Consider the following 19,131-nt stretch of genomic DNA (forward strand, 5'->3'; position numbering starts at 1 on the left):
AAGCTTCAACAAGCCGATCGGCAAGGAACGAACGCATCCCGATCAAAAATCACATAGTGTCGAAGGCCGATCGGGAGGAAATCTGCTCAGACAATTCAGGTCGAACGGTCACCCAAGATAGGGACACTTTACTGAAAAGTCTTTTCAGGAAAAGTTTTGAGAAGCATGATTGCTTTTGGGAAGCGTGCACATGCGCTACCGGAGCTCTATATAAAGGGGGGTCCAAGCATTAGCGGAGGTATGTGATATTCACTATTTGTGCTACAGTCTTTTTGTTACTCCGCTTTCCAGTTCATTACCGGTGACTGATTTGAATGTCGAAGGGCCAACATCGGGGACCCTTTCCCTAGCTCGGCACTGACATAGTCTGTATTGTAAATTCACATGGTGTCCACGGAAAGTCAGCGTGAGCGTTACATCCCTAACTTTCCGTGTTTTCAATTTTTAAACAGGATCAAATAAATATTCGGGGACATTTTAATATTAATGGCAATTTGACGGCCATTTGGAAAATATGTTAAATTTGGGGGCAGTTAAAAAAATACCCTTTATTTCGAGCGACCCGCTCGTGGAGGTTCACCCGTTACCCATTCAACAACGGGTAGCGGCCATGTCTGCTCAAGTCTCCAAACCCTTCTCCTTCCTTCTCCCTCGCTGCAGCCGCCGCTGGCCTCTCCTCCTCTGCTTCTCCCTGCGCTTCACGGCCACCGTCGGCGATCGCCACCACTGTCATACTCTCCCTTCCGACGTCCATCTCCTCCCCCGTCAACAAGGTGAGCAACATATTTCGCAATCTCTCCCTAATCCTTACGACCTCGTGAAGGAAGACCCGATCCAGGTGTGCTCCGACCTATGGGTTCGCTGCTTCGCCCGCCCACCCGATGCCCCGCCTCTTCCCAATCTCACTGGCTTCCTTAAGAAGTTCGACCTCTGGATCCTCGCCTACCAACGGGCCTGCGCCCACCACACTGGCTCCTTCCCCGCCCGCATCGCCATCCACCTGCCCCACCTCCGCTCCCTCCTCTCCCTTCAGATGTCCGTCCTCGCTTCCCCTCGCCGCACCCACCTCTGGGGCGCCGTTACTCATCTCCTCCTCCGCTCCCCCGCCGATCCACCCTCCACCCGCCCCATCTCCCGCCGCAAGTTCCACGCCGCCCTCCAAAATGCCCCACCCCCTTTTCAGGACCGTGTCGTCCAGGAACTCCTCCTGCTCCTCCTCGAGCCTGTCTTCGAGCCCCGCTTCTCTTCCAAGTCCCACGCTTTCCGCCCTGGACGCAGTCCCCACACCGTCCTCCGCACCCTCCGCTCCCAGTTTGCTGGCTATCTCTGGTTCCTCAAGGCTAACCTCTCCCACATCGTCAACGCATTTGACTCAGACATTATCCTGCCCTGCGTCCAGCGGGGCACCTCTGATAGGAAAGTACTTAGCTTGATCAAATCCGCGCTGAGAATGCCTGTCAGACCTGGGGCATCTCAGTCAGGTGAAGAGAAGGTGGATCAGCTTGCCAAAATGAGGATGAAGAGGAAGATGCTAAGAGCGAGCCGGAAGAAAAAGGTTCTGAATGACAATGAGCCAAAACCAGACCCTTATTGGTTGCGGACATTCTTTGGCTTTGTGCCAGGAGAAGCTGCTTCTGTCCCTAACTACGGTCACTGTGGGATATTGAGTCCTCTGCTTGCCAATATCTGCCTCAACGAATTGGATTGGTGGATGGAAGAGAGGATAGATAAATATTTCCGCCCATCCAAGCTTGATTCCATTTGGAAGGAGTCGATTGATGACAGTTGTCACAACCCTGCATGGCCTGAATTTGTTCCATCCAGTGGGAATGAAAAAACCAGGAAGATGGATTACATTCGTTATGGGTCTCATATATTGATTGGAATTCGTGGTCCGAGAGAGGATGCAGCAGCATTGAAGAAGGATCTGATTGAATTATGTGAGAGCAAGTATGGTTTGAGGTTAGAGAATTCTATGATTGAAATTGAGCACATCACTAGGGGAATCGAGTTCTTAGATCATATCATTTGCCGGAGAGTGATACATCCCACATTGCGTTACACAGCTACAGGGGGGAACATTGTAAGCCAAAAAGGTGTTGGCACTCTGCTTTCAATCACTGCAAGCTTGCAGCAGTGTATCAGAAAGTTCAGGCAGCTTGAGCTCGTGAAAGGGGATAAGGACCCAGAGCCATTGCCCTGCACGCCAATGCTTTATTCGGGCCAAGCACACACCAACTCTCAGATGAACAACTTCCTTGAGACAATGGCAGATTGGTACAAATATGCAGATAACCGCAAGAAAGTAGTTGGGTTTTGTGCATATGTCATTAGGAGTTCCTTGGCTAAACTCTATGCTGCAAGATATAGACTGAAGTCTCGTGCCAAGGTTTACAGGATTGCTTCACGTGATCTAAGTCATCCATTAAGAGAGAACACAAGGAATGATGCACCTGAGTACTCCGATCTTTTGCGGATGGGCCTTGTTGATGCCATTGAGGGTGTCCAGTTCTCTCATATGTCTCTTATTCCATCATGCGATTACACTCCATTCCCAAGGAATTGGGTTCCTGAACATGAGCTGGTACTGCGTGAATATATTAAGCTGCAAGATCCGAAGTTTTTTTGTGAATTACACAAGTCAGTAAAACACCAGGAACTAACCTCACCACAGGAGTATATTTCGAAGGTTGTTTGGGATTACAAGGTTTGTGGGGTTTGGAGCAAATCCCAGAAAAGGGTGAAAGAAGCTAGAAAGTTGGAGGAGGGTGCTGATACTTAAGCTGCTAAAGTTCTACATCATAGTGTTACGTCTAGCTCACCTTTCAGATTAAAAAAACTGCAATGATTCACTTCGCAAAGATGGTGAAACCTGAGGTTAGATTAGCAACTAAGTAAACTGACATTGGCAATGATGGATTAATCCTGGGAAAAGTAAAGGTAAATGCTCTTTTAGAATTTTCCTAAGATTAAATTTATCTTTGCAAACTTAAGAATTCAGATATTCCTCATGATCATTGCTCTAGAATAAAAAAGACGATGCAATGTCATTAAACCTTGGCTCGCACAAAATTTCCATTTATTCTAGAAAGGTTCCATTTGTGATATTTTAACTATCTTAAAAACCTCTTAGTTTAAGAAAACAATCTCATTAGTTAAATTTTTAAACACTTCTTGATTAGTATTGCTGCTCAAAATTTCAGGTTTACCTAAAATTCAAGCACCATTGTTTGAGCAGTTTCATCACAGGGTAAACTACTCTAATGGTTTGAGATTACCATTAGTCAAGGAGATGGTATAAGTTTTGCCAACTTGTTTGTGCTGAGTATCCAGAATGGGTCTTTCTCGAGTACAATTCTGGAACCCATTGATGATTCTCGCAGCATTGATGAAGTTTGATCCTTTAAAATATGGTATGAAAATGAAACTTAAAGCAAGTAATTTGGATGGTTCATATTGATGGAAGATAGTGTAAGTTGAGATTGTTTAACTTTGGTAACTGAATTTTTATAATTGAGTAATTATGCATGCATGTCTGCTAAATCAAGTAGATACTGGACAATGAAGCGTGAATTTAAATTCTTTTTCTATTTATATTTTCCATATCTACTAATTAGCAGGATCACATTCGTAGTAAAATATTGATTTTTGTGATACTGTTATCTGAAATCTTTATGGACATGTTGTAAAATGAACCATTGATATTAATTTATTGACATGATAAGATTTATCTTGATTAGAGTTTGACTATGAGTTATTGTGTAGCTGGTTTCAAATAGTTGACATAAATATGACTAATGCCAAGTAGTGATGAACTGACATGAGAACTTAGCTGATGGTATGTAGCATCTTGATTATCTTTTGTGAGTGAATGGAGATAGTGAATGATAAGAAGGTTATGTTTGAATTTATTTTTGGTGAAAAAAAAGTCAATTGTGACTGTTCTCCCATGTCCATTTTGCCAAACAATTACAAGGTCATTGCTTTCTTCCCCCTTATATGATCAATTTTAACTTTGAACCATTAAAATTGCCTGTTCTGCACAATGTTATATCTTATACATGCATATCACCTTAATAGAAGCAAAAGGTAAATCTTCCTTGTTAATTCCTCTCCACTTGTGTTTCGCATTTGAGACCATGACAAAACAACTCCAAACGAACTGAGTTGATGTTAGCCAGACTATTCAGAGGAACAAATGAACAAGAACAGAAACACTAAAGAAGCCTACACTACACTCAAACAAGGTCGTCAAGCTTAATACATTGTTGTGTCCTCATGATTGACATGGTTGGTACATATGGACTAATACGAGAGGTAATAGGAATAGATATCATAATTTTTAATGATAATGCCATATTAGTCACTGATTAGATTTGTCCTGGTGACAAGTGGCTGGATGTTTCAATTTCTGGTTTTGTTTTGTCTCTGGATTGAAACTCCTTCAGTCAAGTCTGCCTGTGCAAACCAACTATGAACCTTCTTGTTAATGCATTTAAAATCCTCATTTTAACACAAATATCAGAGACAAATATAAATACAATGTAGAAACAAGATCCAATCAATCGGTCTAGTGGTAAGGAGAAGATCTATTCATGCTCAAACTTTCTTGTTATTTCCTTTGATATAGATCTTCTTTCACTCAAGAAAATAAACATGAACACCAACAAAAAGGTTTATACAGAAACTCTAAATTGGGGGAAAACACAGGGATAAATGAGAAGATCCTATTATAGGAAGGATAACAATAAAATTGGTACAACAATCACACTTATAGAAGATGATCATTCCTTATTCTACAACAAAATTGCTCCCTCCACAAGTGTTTCATCAATTCTTTCTCTTGTGAAGGGTTCAACTTGTCATGTATGACACATAAATCAGTGAGGTTGCAAAATCAGAGTATAAATGATTTATGTGAATCCTAATAAGCCATAGGGCTTGAGATATAATGATCTAATGTATTTATAAGCAGCATAAATCAGTGAGGTTGCAAAAGCAGAGTATAAATGATTTATGTGAATCCTAATAAGCCATAAGGATTGAAATATCAGGACCTAATATGCTTGTTGAGACCAAATCTGCTACCTTTGCTGCTTTCACCTTGATTGTTACCCTACCAATCTAACTTGTTGAGAGCCTAGGGTCACATTTTATATATATATATATATATATATATATATATATATAATAGGTAGATGCCCCTCCCTCCTAGTTTGCCTATTTTGTAAATCCAGAAGACCGGAACACAACTTATGCACATTCAGAAGCCTAGGGTCACATAGTCTATTAGATGCTAAGGATACCAAAAACAGTTATTATCTTAAAGCAAATAGGAAATGAACAGCATAGGATATCAAAGAGTCATTACCTTTTACAATAATTAACAATATCACTTCAGCCAAAATCTGAAGAATTCCTAAAGTCTCAAGTTGAGATCAATGTCCCCATCTGGTGATTCCCTTATCTCAGTTACTGTTTTTTTCTCATTTCTAACTGAACCAGGGAGCAAGAAATCATAGAATGACAATTCATTAGATGAAGAAGCGTTAACTGTCTCCTTCTGCAGCATATAAACTGTTTGTTTAGTCTAACTCCACTTCATAACTAAAAAAAGACAAAGATAATATGATTTACTTTTCTTGCCTGAGAATTCTGCAGACTGAAATCAGAATGATCATACTGATAATGCTGAGGGATGTCAAAAGGTTTCAATAAGCTCGGCGTTGAAACTGAAGCCAAGGTAAGAAAACTGCCATCATGTGCACCACCATTGCCTTTGCTCCTCTCAATGTAAACATCTGAATTTGCCAAGCCCACAAATGGAGTTGAAGAGTTTCCTCTGAGATCAATCACAGTATTTCAGCTAGCATTTTTGACTGATGACAAAGGAATCATCTAGGGAATGAGTACCTAACAGCTTGGAATTCAAGTTTGATCAAGTTGCTTCCATTTGCAGGTGAGAATTCACTGGAGAGAAAAGGGTGTTTATGGGGGAAATAAGCTTCTTGTTTCCTGGTAACAATGACCTCGTTGAGATGAAAAGCCGGTGGCGGTGGCCGCTTGTTGTCAACTGTCATCTCTACTGAATTCTAAGCAAAACTAACAGTGATTCATTATGATTTTGCATCAAACACTGGGAATTGTTACACAGTTCTTCTGCTCACCTTGTCTAGCTCTGATCTCCAGCAAGAGAGCAAATCATAGCTGCTTGAGTTGTTTTGGCTTGAAGGGGGCTCCATCCGGTGACATGTCTGAGAATCAACCAGCAGCGGTTGTTGCTTCCTCTGAGGAACAGGGACTGCTATCTTCTTCATCGGTGGGGCATCTCCTTTTGCTTCGATAGCTGTGTTCCATAACATCGGAAAAAACCCCGGCGGTTGTCGGTGTTGATGCTGCTGGTTGTTGAAAAAATTGGAGGTTGCCTGAGGTTTCATGACAGCTGTGGCAGGAGGGGGCGGTGGGAATACCAAGCCTTGCGAAGAGAAATCCGACGAGGAGGAGACGGCTATGCTGGAGATCCTTTGCTGCTTCTCCATGCACCGGAGCTTCTCCAACTGCGCAACACCGACTCCACGCTGCGGATTCTTCTTCAGCTTGTTCTTCTTCGGTGGCTTGTGTTGCTGCTCCTCGAGTTCCATGACAGCAAAAGCCGAGGGGGAATGCAGAGGACGCGGAGGAGAATGGCGAAGGGCGGTTTATTAATTATTGCAGGAGGCGCGAGATCTAAATCGAGAGGAAAAAGGAAGCAGATTTTGTGGGATTCAAAGAGGTGTTGATTGAAGCGCAGACTTCGCAGGGTAATTCTCTGTCACTGCTCTGTTTTTTCCATAAATATTTCTCCTTTTTAAGCGTATTCTCCCTGCTTCAATCTTCATGCAGTGGATTTCAACAATCCATGGAAATAAACGGACCGCAATCTACAGTTTGTCGACAGAACCCAATCTGCTAATTTAGGGAAATCACCTTCTTTACTTCGATATGGCCCGTGATCATCTCTGGGGGGTATTTTTTTTTCATACAAAAAATGTCGCGGAGATATTTATTCTGAGGCGACAGCAAATCCTAGGAAGAAAGCCTGAAAGATACTTGCATCCCATGCAACGTAGATTTACCCAAAATGAGAGAAGGGAACAAAATTTCATCTTGCCCCTCATCACACCTTATCTACTTTTAATTTTACCCTTTTCAATTTCATTCAGTTATTAATGTTAGCAGCGGAAGGGATATTTTATTTATCTTCAACTATGGAGGTGGCAAGATGAAATTGTTTTGATGAGATGAAGGAATGCATGCCAGGCTTAATGGATTGTAAACTTAAGAATTTTAGATTATTGGCTTGTTCATCTGAGTACTTTCTGATTTATTTTAATTTTCACAGGACTAAACCGATCACTCTCAAAATTGGTCAGTGTAAGTTGAATAACTGATGCCAATTTTTTAAAAAAAATGGGATACCACGAGACTTGCTGGCAACTTTGTTTGTATTTTCAATTAATATTGTAAGTCAATTAGTAAGCCTCTTTTATGACTTGTCCTTTGTGAATGAAGCTCATGTAGTGTTACTTCATAGGATAACAACAAACAGACAATAGGGAATGTAGAAGGCACATTTCTTTATTGTTTTAGTTATATAGGGTTTGATAGCTAGCCTAACTCAAACAAAAATGATCACAAGTTGATGTTTTCTTGTTAAAGAAACAAAAGTTGTGGACAAGTAATGTGTGTTACTAGAGAGAAGGATTAGGGTTTTTGTACACAAGTAATGTGTGATAGTAGAAGGATTTGGCATATTCTTGCGGTGAAAGTGAGATTGCGATAGATTATAGAATCTAATGATATCTAATTATATGATCAAAGTTACCGATGAGCATTGTATCAATTTATGGAATTTAGTATTATGTCAAATAGGATTAATAGACACATCCCACATGAGATGTTATGGATGTATGTTTGAAGATGATATAATATCTATTTATGCAATAATTAAACCTACTTATCTGTTTGATACTCTACTTTATCATAAAAGAAAAGGTCAATAATCTCATTGACAATAATAGAGAAACCTGAAACCTAATCTCTTTTCAAAAACTAGAGAATCCATTTTCCTTTTATGTTTGCATTCAAAACCATCTTTCCTCTTTGTTCTTGGTCCCCCAGGCATCATTTCCCTCATTGGCCTTCTCCAAGTAGAGCCGTAACTCAAAGGTAACATAACCAATGAATTCTTCTGCATATTAGGAATGCAATTTGCTGGTAGGTCACCCTGTGGCAGGTATCAGAGTCTTTTGAGCTTGCAAATGCAGCATTTTATTATGAGTAGTGTGTCGGTTCGACCGGTTAATCCGCGACCCTTGGCAACCATTTCAACCATATTTAACTATGAAAAATTTAGTCATAAATTACCCCTCTTCACGTGTACTAACTTTTAACAAGTCTTTTGCATTTTCCTAATTTATTTTGATGAAAGGGAATTTTAGAAATTGATGTGAACTCATCCTGTCCGAACGCTGAATCGATGGACGCTGGACATGTGGTATTTTCCGAACCAATGACGTGAATCTCTGACCGGCCGTATGGAGCTCCGGTGAACCTGCAAGGAAGTCGGGCCGGGAAGGGGTTCCCGGCGACGACCCTCCGACGCTCAAGTCAGGCAAGAGGAAACTATGAAGTGGCTTCCAATATCAAAGATCGCGTACCTCCGGCGAAGTCTGGGGGCTCTTATATAGAGCTGTGAAAAGGCTTATGCACACATACCGAGGAGAACATGTGTCCTCTTATCATACTTTAGTATGAGCTTGTCAGAGGAGCTTGCCTGACACCATACTGCTATAGTCTGAGCACCTCTCTGATGGGACGGCAGAACCTTCTGTCGTAAGGTTCTGCGTATGACTTGGTCGTTGGACATGCCTGTTGTCAGAAGATGTTCCCCGATGTCCCCTTGTCCTTGTCTTCTTTTTCACGCGCCGAGCGCCCACCCGCTCGGCAAGCACCTTATCGGTCTGACCGAGGGGGACACCCGGTCGCGTGCTCGGCTCGACTGAGACTGTCCGCAGCATTACTGTTTTATGCCTTGGCCAAGCGGGTAGCTCGCTCGGCCTTCACCCTGAGCGTCGAAGACCCGACTCCACGCCGGGTTGTCCTTGATTCTGTACTGACCCGTTCGGCCGGTTGACCCGACCCTTATCCGGTCGGCTGAACCTCATACTGTCCTTGACTTTTGCCCTCTACGTGGCATTGATTCTCCTCAAAGGGGGTCTCCTGTTTATATCGTCGGATCATGAATTATTTTGGAAGTTCCAAAATAGAAGTAGAATGTTTTATATAAACTCCTATATGAGCATAGTACACAAACTTTAATGCCTTAAAAAAAATTAAGTAAAGGCCTTTATTGGTCCTTCTATTTGGCCCAACTATTTTTCAAAATGGCGACCAAGTATATGCCCCTTTAAACCACTCAGTCTTCGAGTATTAATTTTTCTTCTTGAATTCTTCCCTTTCCCTTTGTTTGTTAGTAGTTTTTGAGTGTTACAAGTTTACTAAAATTTAAAATTCATTGGAAAAAAGAAAATCCATTAGGGGGCCATTTCAATTATTAAGTAGCAATAAAATATGAAATTCTTTCATAGTCAAGAGGAATAAAAAAAATTAACTATTTGTTTTACATGAAAGTTGTTGGAGGTTATTATGGTGATGGGTGAAGTGGTATGAATTAGATAGCGATGCGCAATTAACCTACTCTTTTAAATTAAATTAACATTAACTAGATAGCTAAAGCACTAATCTATTGTTCTTTTTTTTTTTTTTGTTGCTTTAATCTTTTTATGTGTCATCATTTTCCTCGTTCGAATCGTTTGATCGAATGTGACAAGGTTCGTGGTGGACAAATAGGCCTAAATCACGGGAAAAAGTTACTAATTACCAAACTCTCTCATCATAGAAAAATAATTATTTATTTATTGGCTACTTTCATCCACTCTCATATATATTATGTGATAATTATATACAAATCGATTCCATGATTTAGCTTCTTTCATATAACCTAGAAACAACCTGTGAGAAAGATTTAAAGTGAGAGTAATCACTTTTTTATTATAATATGATAATTATTATACAAATTAAGCTTCTATATTTTTTTATTCAAATTAACTATTATTGTTATGTAGCACTATGAGCATCAAGAAAATAATCATAGTTGATCACCAAATTAAGTCCAAACTAGTTTGTCATTGTCATATTCCTCAAATTGAGCTAATTTATCTTTGATTTGGAACAAAAGTTGGCAATGTGGTCACAATTGAATTGGTCTTAATTGTGTTGAAATTGTGAAATAGGATTCCACAATAATTGACATGCACATGAGAGTAAGTATAGTGCCATGACTCATGTTTGAAAAAGAGCTCAAATCAAACTTTTAAATAATTCAAATATGTGTGTTTTTTATCTTAAAGAAAACCAAATTTTCTTTTCCCCCATTTTTTCCTTATCTTTAAAGAAATGGACGGTTGGAAATTTTCTCTTTTAAAAAGAAATGATTATGACCCATGGACTTCTAAGTCAATGTCACCACATACTCTTCCTATCTCATTATTATTATTATCCATATTATCAAGTAATTCAAATAAAAAATCATAATTCTAATTTCAACCTCATAAGTTATAAGAAAAAAAATTGTCTACTTCCAAAATAATCTCATCAAATCCAAACACTTGAATTATAAATAAAATGATTTGGCAATTACCAACTCCACGTGATTCAAAATTATCGATACAATTCATTCTTCGGACAAATAATACGTGGTTGAAGATTTTTTTTTTTTTTTTTTTTTGTAAGATTTAGTTAAATTTAAAATTACATATAATTTAAATTCAATTTATAAATAGAGATGATCTAAGCTGATAATCTTACGCTGCCAGTAGGGGTTAGTTTCTACTATGTACCGAAGAATGATAGATTGGACTCAGTCATCGAGCGGGCAGATTTGCTGAGCAGCAGGTCTGTGTTGCCGAGCCGAGTAGTCGAGAGCACAGAGTTTGATCGGACAGAGGAGCCGTCCAACCAGAGAGACCGACTGAGCAGTACGATTGGGCGAGCAGTAAGGCCGACCAAGCAATATGGTTGAGCGGGGAAAAAGGTTGATCGGGCTGGTAGACAGGCCTGGCGAGAGGTAGGCCGACCGAGTGAAGCGACAGGCCGAGTGGTCAGAAGTCAGTCGGGGCGGACGAAGAGACTGACCGAGCGAGTGGAGAGGTCAGTCGAGCGAAGGGGTCGACCGAGGCATGCGAGAGTCTCAGTTTCCTTGAAACAGATTCGTCCCACCTCCGGCTGTGCTTTGAGGCTAAGGTCATTTGTTTCCCAGGATACAGCGGCTAATCGTGATTCCCACCGAGCACTGATAGTTATTGCGAACTGAGTAGCACCTGATTATTATTATAGGCAATCTACTAGCAGGAGTTGCACGATCAACGACAACGTTAATGGTTGATGTGTGTTCTGTCTGTGATCGCAACCTCCTTATATAGGAGCTCAGATCAACGGTAACGTTAATGGTTGATTAATGACCATTACTTGTCAAGCCGTGAAACGACCACCATTTTACTCATTATCACTCGACAATTTTGATTCTACATTAATCTCGACTTTAATGCATCAATTTTACAGCAGCAAAAAGTTTGTTGACATTTGGCACGCACAAGTCGTGCCCACACACGAGTCAACATAGTTCAATACAATCCAGACCCTAGATCTGTAACCCTCCACGCACCCATGTGTAAGAGAAAGTCTCTGCTCTTACATTTGTTCACATCCTTAATGTATATGAATCAATATAAACTAACCAACCTACTTTGAAATTTCAATGTGGGACTCAAATCTCATTTATAATAGAGCTTCTATTTTCTTCCACCTCTTCTCCATTCACACATATTCAACATTCATGTCCTCAGGGCGTAGCACAGATGGGGAGTGCATGGTTCTGTGGCTGAAAGGTCCAGGGGTTGATCCCCGAGGTGTCACTGCCTGGGGTTAACGTCTCCGCTATGCAGTTTCCACTTGTGTACCTGCATTTATCTCCCTCCATATCCGTGGGACCGGCTCTAGCGGGACCACTGATGTGACGGTTCCACACATATTCAACATTCATACTGTCGATAAAATTTTAAAAAAAATAATTTTTTTTTTTCAAGTTAGTATTACGTACATGATTTACGTTGATTAATTTTAACAGAAATTGATAACCTTCATAAAATTATTTTATTAACTATCAAAATAAATTAGAAAATATTTACCTAAACAATCCAATCAATATAGTATTCTTACATAAACATCTAAACATATTAATTTATACTAATTGGATCAAAACTCATGTGTATATATAATCTTTATACCTACTTATCTTATAATTTTTAATTTTAACTTTAATCCTCTATATATATATGAGATTTTTTTATAATATATATTTTTACCCTGCATATTCATGAACAACTGAATATAAGTCCGAATGTTTGAAAATTCATCCGAGTACCCAGATCGATAAAAGTAAATCGAGACGTTCAGAGACCTATCCAGACACCTTGATCAATAAAAGAAAATCAAAACGTCTGAATAGACCTCTAGACTCACACTCAATCAACCATCAATTTAGAGAGAAAATATCGATGATAAAAATATCTTTATATATACACAAATATGACACACTGTACGACGCTACATTGCGCGCACCACGCAATGTATTAGACATTTCTTCTTTGTTTATTTTTTCTACTATAATTATTTTTATCTCTCAATATATATCCCTATCCTTATAAAAAAACTTCCCAATTAGATTAAAATTTTTTAAGACTTTATCTTAAAATTCAGGCTTCCCAATTGAATGTTCAGTTAAAAAAAAATAAAAATAAAAGAAATTAAGTGATTACGAAATATAATAATACACTTACAAAATATAGTAATATATTTAAAATTTATATTGAGAAAATGTTAATATTAAAAAATTAAAACTTAACATTTTAATTTTTTTTAAATATAATTTTTTAACTCGATATCATTTAATATAATTTTTTAATTCGGTATTCTTAAAATTTAGACTTTCCAATTAAATTATAATATTTAATTAAATTTTTTAAAGTTTAAACTTTTCAATTAAATTATAATATTTAATTAAAAATTTTTAAATTTTATCTCAATTCAGACTTAATTTTATCTCTGAACTTTCTAATATTTCTAAAATTCAGACTTTCTAATTAAATTATAATATTTAATTAAAAAATTTAAAGATAAAAAAAATCTAATTGAATTATAGCATTTAATTTAAAAAATTAAAACGAAAAAAATTTTAAAAATATGTATTATACCGTCCCTGTAGCCTCGTAGGGTACGATTGCACCTTCCCTGAACATGAACAATAGCTCGCTAGCCGCCCAGCTACCAGGAAACCTAACGGGCGAGTCTAATGTACGACCAATTAAATGAAGAGACATTTCGTTTGGATCGAGCGTGCAAGGACGTCAATCACGTGACCTGTTTAAATCAAAGGACGGTTTATAATCACATAATGCTTCCAATAATTCGTGTTTCCACCAGCATCATGTACTGGCCTCGCATACAATCACTTCTATGCGGGCGCGACAGAGGTCATCATGGTTCCCACTTCTCCGTCAAGGAGGGGCCCACACCGTGATTGCCAGTTGTTAACCTTCTCCAGGTTAAAAATATATTACAATAACGGGTACCAGTCTAATTACATCTTGCACATTAGATTCGCAGTCTGATGTTTTAACAAACCAAACAAACTTTTCTGTTTTCCTGAAATAAAAAAGAAAATAATAATAATAACAAGGAAGAGATATCAGAAATTTGTAGTCCGTCCTCCTGGCATTCTCCTCCTCGTTCCGTCTTTTATCCCAACTGCTGCCGTTCATTCGATATGTGCACCTGCTCCTTAGGCTTCTTAATTCACTATTTACAATCCACCGACGATGCTTCCGTCACGATTTTTTTTCTTAGACCTAGATTTTAGGGTTTTTTTAAAAAAAAATTATTTACTTCACCAGCTCCGACACCCATCCGCCGTCGGAGAGGAGGATGCGGCCACCGAGACCACGTCAGTTCTCTCCATCACACACTCCTTGCTCAGCTTCTCGAAGATCTTAGCCCTCAAAGCTCTCCCGGACTCCACCCTCTCCACTGGCCCTTCCTCCTCGTACTCGGCAGCGAAGCCGACTCCATCGACGCCGTCGAACCACCCCACGCCGCCGGGCACCGCTGTGGGAGTTGCCGGAAGACTGCAGAAACTTACCTTGCTTCTTGGTGATGGAAAGGAGCCGTTACCTGCTTGTAATCCCCACGAGTTAGGGAACGCGTTCGCCTTGCTGAGTTGAAACTGGCGCAGAGAGGCGACGATCTCGTTGATCGACGAACCAACTGGCCGCGACGAAATCCGGAAGGCGGCCGTGTTCGGAGACATCGGAGGTGAGTCCGAGGCCGGTGATAGCGGCAGAGTGGAGGTCGGTGACGACGAAATGAGGTGCTTAGAGATGTACGACTCCAGCGCTTGCTGACGCAGTGGCGAGCCATCGTAGGACTCGGCAGTGGACAAAGGCGACCTCCCCGGCGTCGTTGGCTGCTGCTGCTGCTGCTGCGGGAGAACGCGAAGCTGGTCCGGTGTGTGGGCGAAGAAGCAGACGCGGCGGCGGCAGGCGATTCCATCCTTGCAAGGCTGGGTGCGGTAGCGCGCGGGGTGAAGCCAACACTCGAACACCCCGTGCGCGAATTCGCACGAGTCGCCGCGCTTGCAACCGCCCTTACGAAAGTCGGGACATGCAGTGCCGGAGTAGTGATACTTGCGCGGATCCCGGCGCCGCGCCTTCTCCCCCGGATGGGCGAATGGGCACTCGGTCCAGTCGTGGGAGCGGCCGCGAGCGCACCGTCGTACCTTAAACTCGTACATCCGGAACTCATCGGAGGAGTACACGGCCAACGCAGCGTCCTCCTCCTCTTCCTCCTCCGCGAACTCGTTGGATGGCAAGTACTCCTGCAGTGCCGCCGCAAGGGCCGACTCACCGAGGGAATAATCTCCGCTGCCACCGGCGACAGCAAGGCGGTAACCCACACCAGCCGACGGATCATCCAAGTGGGAAGACCACGGCTGAATGCCGGCCGCCGCCAGCAGATCGCCCGTTTCCCCTCCTACCATCATCATCTTCTTTAAGGGTTCAGACAACTCTTTTTGTCTATCTATTTGAGGGCATGGCGTAGAGACGTCGAGAGGCAGGGGTGAATATAAACAAGCCGCCTAACCCAGGTCGAGTCGAGGACCAACCACGGTCAGTTAATCGGATTATCACGACGACTAAATTAACGGCGCCAAGTGTACCCTGCGGACTGTGGAGGCGGTGGGGGCAGTTAGCGGCAGCCGTACGACGACGATAACGGCGTGAGGGAGTCGGTTTTAAGGAGGAAGTGGGGCACGTGGAGGAAGAAGGGGAGATCGAGGGCATGCGTAGGGCGAGGTGGCGTTGATAGGGCACCGGGACACGTTCTCTCATTTGGCGGCAGGGAGTTCGAGTTATTCCTCTCCACCCAACGACGGTTCTGCCACTGCACGTCGGTCCAAAATAACACGGCGGTTCAATTTATCGAACCGGTGAGATGGGGACGGTTAGCTTGCACATGCAGGTAGTAGCCTGTAGCCGACCGGCGCAGCACAATTATTGAAGTGATCAAGGCGAATCAAACGGCCTCACCGACTCGGTTAAATTTTCCCGGTCCAATCACCGGCCGCCGGATGTCCGCGACGAGCATAATTAGTGCAGCGCCAGAAGGTTCGGCCGCTATTGATTTATAAAAATAAATAAAAATACGATAAAATTGGGAAAAAAAAGAGGGGAGTCGTGATCGGCACGCAAGGAGTCATGTGACGGGGGCGCACGGTCGCGCACCAAACCCACGTGGGTCGCCATGCCGCATAACATAGACGACGCCGGCGTCCGTCGCACGAAACCAAACCGCCGTGAGAAAATGAAAACACAAAACACAAAAAAAAAAAAAAAGGAAACGTTTTTGTTTTATGGTTGGGCTTTTTGCTTTGCGTCAAAATAAAGGAAAGGGAGGACGGAAGCGGAGTGATGGGGAATCAATGCGGGCGTTGTACGCGGCGGGGCCGTCACGACATCCGGACCCGAGAGGGAGCTCGGACCGTACACGTGGCGGCGAGGTTCCTATCGACGTCGTCATCGACAGCCGCGGCAGCCTTAAGCGACGCGCAGTAGAGCCAGATGGCGCCACGTGGTTCCGCGATTCCCGTAGGCGCATGAACGAGGAGGATCTCACGGCGATGCCGTTTCACGTCGCTGATGGCTGACACGTAGACCGGGACAAATGCAAACAAGTCCATGTTTAAGTCGAGATTTGCATATTAGTCATTCTTTATATTAAAGAGTCAGCCTAACTGTTGTGGGTCCTTTACTTCAGTCTCGTTCCAACTTTTCCCCCTTCCAATAAAGCACTCAGTTTTACCATGATCCTGTCTTGCAGCACAAGAGCACAAGAATCTAAGACTAGGCTAAGTAACCTATTCAAAAGAAAAATAAGTAATATTGATTAGATTAATCAGATACGTGAGTACTGTAGAGATGCATATACAAACACTTCTAGTGTGTTTGCAAGATGTCTCTGTTTTTTTTTTTTTTAATTATAAGATAAGAACAATTGAAAAAAAAGAAACATCAGGTGTCGGTGTGGATTGTTGTGATTTTAACACGTTTAGTTTGGTTTGTTTCAAAGACTTCAGTCTATTGAGATCTAGGGCTCCTAATATCTTTCGTTAAAGCGAGGTGTATAATTAATTTAAAAATATGGTTTTTTTGAAATTATTTACTTCTACTAGTTTGAGAATTTGAAATGTTTTTATACAGTGTAAATTAACGTGCGAATATTTTAACAATTAATGTGTCAATATAATTTTGTTATACTAGTCTAGAGTTATAGAAAATGTGAAAAATAATTTCTGTTTCCACTTTCTTAACGTAATTAAAAAAGTTTTTATTTGTATTTATTTAAAAAAATATATTGATAATGTTGAAATCTTCTGGCGAGATAGGCATGCATCGAGGTGACAGAGAAAATCTGTCGCCGAGATGGTTCCTCAAGTAAAGTTGAAAATCGATCCATACGACATGATTCGACCTACTGATGGCACTGAAGTCTACCGACGAAATGACTGTCAAAGTAGAAATGAAATGTGACTCGCATAGAAGATCAAAAGTGAAAGGGCGTGCGTTGGAGTTTTTCAGCAAAAATCCTGTGATAATTAAATCAACTAAGAACTCAAATAATGAATTAACAAAGTTAGAAATAGGAAGATTCTTCGATGACAAATGATGTTACGGTGTCAAGTTGATATGCTGCCGAGGTGGTTTTAAGTTTGACCGCGTGAATATTTTGAATAGGAGGGATCTAGTACCGAGTGGGTCTGTGTGTCGAAAAAGGAAGAGGGAGGAAGAAAACGTTACTGATCGGATCAGGGAGGAGTTTTTGGTACAGATATTTCGATGCTCAAATCAATTGAATAGTAAGGAAAATGGAGAATTGTAAATTTTGAGAGCGTAAATCAATTGAATAGTAAGGAAAATGGAGAATTGTAAATTTTGAGAGCGTAAGTAACGTTGTGTAGCCTAGTGTATCTGTGCTTTTGGGAGGACATCTCTAGTATAATGTTATTTTTTCTCTAGTACGAATATCAATGTATTATTAAAATAAAACCAACTATTCTGACACTTTATAATCTTTTCCAAATTGAATCCATCATCTCTAAACTCGCAGGGTAGAAACTTCTATATTGTACGAATATCATAAGGAATATTCTCTTGATTTACTGACAACGGTTATGTAAAACGTCAAAATGAAATATCGAGCTCTTAGTACGAGAGGCTATTAATGGTAACACTTTAACGATGAGCTGGACAAGTCATATCTGTTGTCCGATTGAACGCCGCTCTTGAATGGATCTAATCGACTATCGGCGGTTAAATATCTTTAGGACCCGGCATCTGGTCGGACAAAAAGCCCCCGTCGAATAATATGTCTAAAAGATCTGATCGAATTAAGAGTACTTGGGTTCCAATCAAACTAAGAGGACTCAGGATTCAATCAAGCTAGGAGAACTCAGAATTCGATCGGACAAAAGGTTTGATAGGATGAAGTGCTCGGTCGGACTCCGCGGGCATGCTAGCCTTGATTATTAATTCCTCTTTAATTTTGACTACCACCTTAGTTAACTTTCTCAACTCAGCACCAACTTCAGACCCGACTTTATTAGCCGTATCAACAAAAGTCCAACCTTCCTCAGCATACCAACTTTTGGCCACTATCTGAGAAATTAAGGATTCATTCTAATTCGGTAATCTTGAATTCAATTTTTAATATTAATGTCAACCGTTCTACGGTTAATAATCACTAATAAAATGATAATCTAGTGGGTCATATAAGGATCACGACCCATGTTAATTGTAGATGTACCACCTCATAGTGGAGAATTGGAAGAACTAAACTTAGAATAGAAACCTCATGAAATTGAGCTCGAAGGATAGAGGTTAGAGTATTGAGTTCGTAATAAAGAATTTAGAGAACTAAGCAGGTATTGAAGAGTTTGAAAATAAAGTTTCTTCTTAACATAATTGATAGTGTTCAGAGCCCTAAGGTGTCGGTATGTCGACTTGGCCTAAGAAGCTAGCCCTTTAATTCGAGGTCATCAACACATAAATGTAATATATCAACAAAAAAACGAGTCACATTAATTAAGATATAGTGAATTAATTATATATTAAAATCCCGAGTATTATAATTATTAGTATTTAAAATACGAGTAAAGAAATAGTTCAAGCATCGTAGGAGAATCCAAAGTTTTTGGCATCGAAGTGCATAAAATCTAGAAAGAGTAGATACGCTTTGATTGCACGTGCATGGGGACACGTGGAAGGTTGTCAAATGCTCGATCCCTTCGATCACAAACTATGGATTCTCAAATCTATTGTTAATTTATACTATAAAGCTGCAGGTTTGTTTAAAAAATGTTAATTAATCTTGTATTGTCTCTTAATAGTCAACAGTCAAATCTAAAACATTATGAATATA

The 19,131-nt window shown here is 40.7% G+C and overlaps 2 protein-coding genes and 1 pseudogene across 8 annotated transcripts; 1 reads left to right on the plus strand and 2 right to left on the minus strand.

Annotated features, from left to right (window-relative positions):
- The first annotated feature begins 570 nt into the window (after positions 1 to 570).
- Positions 571 to 7,334, plus strand: LOC121997782 (nuclear intron maturase 1, mitochondrial-like). 7 transcript variants are annotated; one of them, XM_042552411.1, is made up of 5 exons: positions 571 to 2,940; positions 3,204 to 3,471; positions 5,662 to 5,743; positions 5,960 to 6,800; positions 6,883 to 7,334. In XM_042552411.1, the coding sequence occupies exon 1, from the start codon at positions 611 to 613 to the stop codon at positions 2,780 to 2,782; it is 2,172 nt and encodes a 723-aa protein (XP_042408345.1). In that variant the 5' UTR covers positions 571 to 610; the 3' UTR covers positions 2,783 to 2,940; positions 3,204 to 3,471; positions 5,662 to 5,743; positions 5,960 to 6,800; positions 6,883 to 7,334. The 7 variants fall into 7 exon arrangements, with proteins under 7 accessions (XP_042408345.1, XP_042408344.1, XP_042408342.1 ...); XM_042552410.1 differs by having other exon boundaries at positions 3,204 to 3,413; XM_042552408.1 differs by having other exon boundaries at positions 3,204 to 5,743.
- LOC121995241 lies at positions 5,420 to 6,641 on the minus strand. The gene is made up of 4 exons (XM_042549029.1): positions 6,168 to 6,641; positions 5,914 to 6,092; positions 5,638 to 5,842; positions 5,420 to 5,563 (listed from the first exon to the last, which is right to left on the minus strand). The coding sequence occupies exons 1-4, from the start codon at positions 6,639 to 6,641 to the stop codon at positions 5,420 to 5,422; spliced, it is 1,002 nt and encodes a 333-aa protein (XP_042404963.1).
- A 6,344-nt stretch (positions 7,335 to 13,678) lies between the features above and the next one.
- Positions 13,679 to 15,716, minus strand: LOC121997783 (annotated as a pseudogene).
- Between the last annotated feature and the right edge of the window lie 3,415 nt (positions 15,717 to 19,131).

Source organism: Zingiber officinale, chromosome 6A (genome assembly GCF_018446385.1).
Source record: "Zingiber officinale cultivar Zhangliang chromosome 6A, Zo_v1.1, whole genome shotgun sequence".
NCBI classification, from domain to species: Eukaryota; Viridiplantae; Streptophyta; class Magnoliopsida; order Zingiberales; family Zingiberaceae; genus Zingiber; species Zingiber officinale.